Source organism: Sabethes cyaneus, chromosome 2 (assembly GCF_943734655.1).
Source record: "Sabethes cyaneus chromosome 2, idSabCyanKW18_F2, whole genome shotgun sequence".
Taxonomy (NCBI): domain Eukaryota; kingdom Metazoa; phylum Arthropoda; class Insecta; order Diptera; family Culicidae; genus Sabethes; species Sabethes cyaneus.
Window position 1 is genome coordinate 102,961,928 of NC_071354.1, and position 5,430 is coordinate 102,967,357.

The window sequence follows — 5,430 nt, forward strand, 5'->3', positions numbered from 1 at the left end:
GTTCAGGTTCACACAGAACATGATTTTCGGATGATGATGACTGTACTGGCATTGGTGATTCTGGAAACTGGGTTTCATTTGTCTGCTGGTTGAGGCTCCAAGAATCCAGTAAAATGCTGAGTGGTATCTGGAACGACTGCTGCTTTACTGGTTCGGTCTCTTCTGCAACGAACCGCTTTCGTAACTGGTTACAATGGGATCGGATGAGTTTCTGCTGTTTCGATAACCACACATTGTATACGACTTTTCCAACTCTTTCAACTATTGTTCCAGGTTCCCAGGTCCACGAGTTGTTTCGATGCACTTTGACCCAAACGTCGTTTTTAGCATCATAGCTGGAAGCTTTGGTACCATGTCACCGATTAAACTGAAGATCTTGTTTTGCATTCATCGGCTTGTAGTACGATGAGGGCGGCTTCAACAAATCAAGTGATGTTCTCAGCTTTCGGCCTAGTAGCAATTCTGCTGGTGATTTGCCTTCCTGTGCACTGCGACATGGGGTAGAACGGTAGCACAATAGAAATGTATCTAACGCCTCACGGAGGGCCTCTCCCCCCGCTGAAATCTTCTTCATGGTTCGCTTGAACGTATCGACAAACCGTTCTGCGAGTCCATTCGACTGAGGATGGTAGGCTGGGGTTTTCAAGTGCAGGATTCCATTGGTTTCACAATATGCCGCAAATTCAGCGCTGGTAAATTGTGTACCATTATCAGTTACTAATGTTTCTGGCATACCATGTCTGGCGAATATTTCCCTGAACATAGCTAAAGTAGCTGCAGTGGTGATTCGCTTGGATGGTACAACCTCTGGCCACTTGCTGAACGAATCTACAACTATCAAGAAAAATTGTCCATCTACGGGACCGGCAAAGTCTGCATGCACACGTTGCCACGGGTGTGTAGGTATAGGCCAAGACTCTAAATTTGTTTTGATATTTGTCTTAGCTGCTCTGGAACAATTTGTACAAGAACGAACAAAATTTGCTACGTCCTCGTCGATACCTGGCCAGTAGACATAATTTCGAGCGACCGATCGCATTCGGTCAATTCCAGGATGTCCTCTATGCAGTGAATGGAGTACGTTGTCCCGGAATTTGCTTGGAATTACCAGTCGTTCACCGTAGAAAATGCAACCCGAGATGACAGAAAGACTATCACGCCGGTCAAAGAACTGTTGGATTTGGGAATTTTCGATGACATTCTTCCGTATAGGCCAACCTGTCTGCACATGCTGCTTAACCTGCCTAAGGATTTCGTCTACATCTGTATTAGCTTGAACAGACTTGAATGTTACTGGAAGGACCTCTCTTGACTGCTTGATGATGTCGAGCATAGAATCCTCCAACTCAACTGAAGCGATGACATATTCCTCGTTTGGCCGAATGTGAGTGTTTATCAGCCGCGACAGGATATCAGCATAACCGAAACTCTCGGTATTGACGTACTTGATGCTGAAATCATATAGAAGCAAAGTTAATGCCCATCGTTGCAGTCTATTCGCCGTATAAACCGGTATTCCTTTCTTGGACCCAAAAACAGATAATAACGGTTTATGATCCGTTTCGAGGACAAAATGTCGACCAAAAACCATCCGATGGAAGCGGGTAACGGCGAAAATCAGTGCGAGCGCTTCCTTTTCTATCTGGCTGTAATTGGATTCGGCTTTGGTTAATGCGCGAGACACGTGCGCAATCGCCTTGATTGTCCCATCAGGAAATTTGTGTGCTATACGACCTCCAATTCCATGCTGCGATGCGTCCGCCGACACTATAATTTCCATATTAGGGTTGTAGTGTGTTAATGCCAATGGACTCTGCAAAATTTTCCGGAACTGGTTGAATGACCGTTGACACGCTGCTGACCATTCCCACTTTGTGCCTGCTTTGAGTAGTTGATCCATTGGGAAGCGCAGCTTACGCATTTCGGGAACATACTTTGCATAGTAGTTCACAGCTCCGAGATACGAACGAAGAGACGGTACGTCGTGCGGGGGTGGCATGTTGGCGATAGCCGCAGCTTTGGTAGGATCCGGTCTGATCCCTTCACCATCCATAATCTGCCCCAAATATTTTACTTGTCGCATATTGAAGCTACACTTCTCGATCCGTAACGTGAATCCATACTCTTCCAGACGGCGCAGTACGGCGTTGAGGTTACGGTCATGCTCTACTTGTGTTCGGCCACCAATGAGGATGTCATCCATGTATCCACTCGTACCGCTAAGTCCACTTATCATAGTGTCCATTAGCTGCTGGAATGCGCCCGGTGCTACCTTGATACCGGGAGTGAGGCGAGTATACTGGAACAATCCCTTGTGGGTGTTGACGGTTAGTAGTTGCTGGTCCTGTTGATCAACTTGCACTTGTAAGTACGCATCGGAGAGATCCAAATGACTGAAAATTTTGCACCCAGCCATTTTAGTAAAAATATCCTCCGGCAACGGCAACGGGTACTGATTTGGCTCTAGCACGTTGTTCAGACCCGTAGAAAAATCAGCACATATGCGTACCCGTCCATTCGGTTTCCGCACAACAACGATAGGCGCGGCCCATTCCGAATGCTCAACCGGCTTAAGAATACCCAAACGCAAAAGACGCTGGATTTCCTCTTCGACTGCTACTTGCACACTGTATGCTACAGGACGCTTGGGTCGAAAAACTGGTTTCGTGTCTCCTTTCAGAGTGAACTGGATTTTCGTTTTTGTGCAGAGGCCCATTTTCTCGGTGAACACCTTCGGAAAACGAGTTTGTATTGCTTCGATACCTTGTTCCGACTGGTCGTTGATTCTGTGGCAAAACTGGCTGATTGGTACGTCCCACAGATTAAACAACTCCATCCAATCGGAACCTAAAATATTCAGGTCAAGGTTAGAAGATGCAACGCGACACATACCTCGTTTATTGATGCCACTGAGCTCAACGTCACACCAAAATTCCAAAGCGAGATTGAGTGGCTCTCCTGAAGCAGTTCTAGCGTCGCATGACGGAGTATCACCCTGTGGTTGTCCAATCCGCTTCCATGTCGCATCGGAAATGATAGTGATATCCGACGCTGAATCGACTTGCATTTGGACTGGTACTTTGTTGATCTGAACTTCAGCATACTTCCGTCTCTGGCTAACGTTTTTGACCGACACAACGTTCACGTCCTTTTGCTTTCTCGGCTCGAATTTCTTCTTCGCAGGCTTCTTCGAAAAACAACCGCAATAGCCTTCCTTATGCCCCTTCTTCTTACAGTCACGGCACAGGTGTTCACGGTATTGGCAATCTTTTGTATAATGCATGCCTCCGCAAGACCAGCACGGGGTCCTGGGTAGCTCACTATTTGGTTTGTTACCGGAACTTTGTGGTTTATTTTCCTGCTTCACGAATCGGTTTTGATGCACTGCTCGCACTGCTGTTGCTGCTGCATGCGCATTCTCCACCAGAATGTTGTCCTGCTTCAGATTCGTTAGCTGCTTGCATTCTTCTACAATTTTCTCCAGTGAGATATCTGCCGTCTCGTTGAGCTTCGTAATCAACCGCATGCGTATGTCGGAATCTTTCGGTGACTTTAATCCACAGGCAAAGATTAGACTTTTAAACTGCTCCTCAGACAAGTCACGAAGTTTAAAGTCAACACACGACTTGTTAACTTTGCAAGAATATGTCACAAAGTCATCTGCATCTTCTTTGACTGTTTGAAGACACTGATATCGGCGATGAAAAATTGACACTGGCGATCCGTAAATAGCTTTCAGCTTCTCAATGGTCTGCGCGAACGAAAAATCTTTGGTCTGCTTTGGGAGGATGAAACTGCTATACCGCTCGTGCGCTGCTGGATTCAATTTCCGCATCAGAAGTCGGACCTTCGCATCGTCATCCAGGCTGCTGGCATCTTTGTCGAATAAATCAGCATACCTCGAGTACCACGTGTCGAAGGTGGATCCGTGCTCCGGATCATAGGCAAACTCAACTATATTGCTGGAGAGCGAATCCAAGGCTATCTCGTCTCTCGCTAGCGATTTCATGGCGATCTGTGTCGCAGAAAACTGATGCGTGAGCTGAGCCATCAGCTGCTGCTGCTGGGACAGGATTTGAAGCAACATCTGATTATAGCTTTGCTGCTGTTGGGCTCCTGCCGCTGCGGATGGATCGGTCATGATGACTTAACCTCACTGTTCGAGCTGATGTTTTTTTCGTCGAGAACGCGATTTACTGGACTTTACGCGAAAACCGGTACCGAAGTCACTCGTCGCCACTTTGTTGTGATATCATACGGTTATTCACACAACAAGAATTGTTAAAAACTATTTATTAATTATATAAAACAGAGATAAGTAATAACGTGGTGTGCTTGCACTCGACCGGTATATCTCGGGACGGAAGTAGAAGTGAACCAGTGATGACAGCTCTGTTAGATAGTGGGCACGGTAGACGTCAGTCGCTTGACAGTGTCAGACGGTGAGCCCGCCGAGCCAGTGTTATCAGTTGTATTATCAGTCGGTAGGGTGGTCCTCCAACATTAATATATTTTGCTTTTGAAAAAAGTTATTTAAATAGCTGCTATAGTTAATCTCCTGGAACTCTTCTAAAATAAGGCGTCTTGCGGTGAGCACGATATATTTGGACTGAATCGTCGAAAATCGAAAAACCAAAAAGGAATCGGTATCTAATAAAATATATTATCCATACATTGATCGAAGGATTTAGCAATATAATCTTTTTTGACGAAATGGCAGCTTGTTAAACATAAACAACACATGTGTCAAAATTTGAAGTAATTCGGCTCTGCCGTTTTCGAGTAATCTTGCTCACCGACTTTGTAAACACGGTTTTGAGAAACGCGCTTTCAAAGTTTCGTGTTCCTACTGCAATCGCTCAGATACGTCGTTACAAATATACATTTAACTTCGTTAATAATTGTCGGATTGGCATGAAATTTTCTGTGCGCATACCTACTTAAATATATGTGCACTACGCACATGATATAAACAGAAAATCGATTTTTAGAAAATTCTAACTGTATATAACCCCTTAAAGAAAAACATACTCAAATGAAAAATTACTACCAAATTTTTTATCAGTATAAAATGCATTTGAGCGTGGGCGTTTGGAAGATAAAACAACTTCTGAAAGCCAATCCAAGTTCCTCGCAAGTTGTTTTGCTGATATAAAATCCTGTTTGAATAATCCGAAAATTAGCTTCAACGCATAATGTCTGCAGAACAGAGGAAAATAATAACAATCTGAATGCAGCTAGATGATTACCTACGAAAATTAAAACTTTGTAGAATGACGGTATGTTGGTTAGGCAAACAATGTTAAACTTTAAAGCATTTACAAAGAAAGCTGTCTGGTTTGATTTCCTAGGCAACTTTGCGTCATCTTCCTTAACGATATCCTAACAATCTACCACCTTTTTTTTTTACTGTATGGACTCATCACTGCG

General features: G+C 44.5%; 1 protein-coding gene across 1 annotated transcript; it reads right to left on the reverse strand.

The window, feature by feature from the left end:
* Positions 1-355: 355 nt before the first annotated feature.
* On the reverse strand, positions 356-4,141 carry LOC128735788 (uncharacterized protein K02A2.6-like). Its single transcript, XM_053830275.1, has 3 exons — positions 2,893-4,141; positions 541-2,847; positions 356-477 (listed from the first exon to the last, which is right to left on the reverse strand). Exons 1-3 carry the CDS (start codon positions 4,139-4,141, stop codon positions 356-358), a joined length of 3,678 nt encoding a protein of 1,225 aa, XP_053686250.1.
* Positions 4,142-5,430: the final 1,289 nt, after the last annotated feature.

Excerpts from the sequence above, each read along its gene's own strand:
- LOC128735788 (XM_053830275.1), bottom strand. The coding sequence starts at position 4,141 with ATGACCGATCCATCCGCAGCGGCAGGAGCCCAACAGCAGCAAAGCTAT. Across the intron at positions 2,848-2,892 it reads CAGTGGCATCAATAAACGAG|GTTCCGATTGGATGGAGTTG; the intron begins GTATGTGTCGCG and ends TGAATATTTTAG. Across the intron at positions 478-540 it reads AGCGGGGGGAGAGGCCCTCC|GCAAATCACCAGCAGAATTG; the intron begins GTGAGGCGTTAG and ends GTGCACAGGAAG.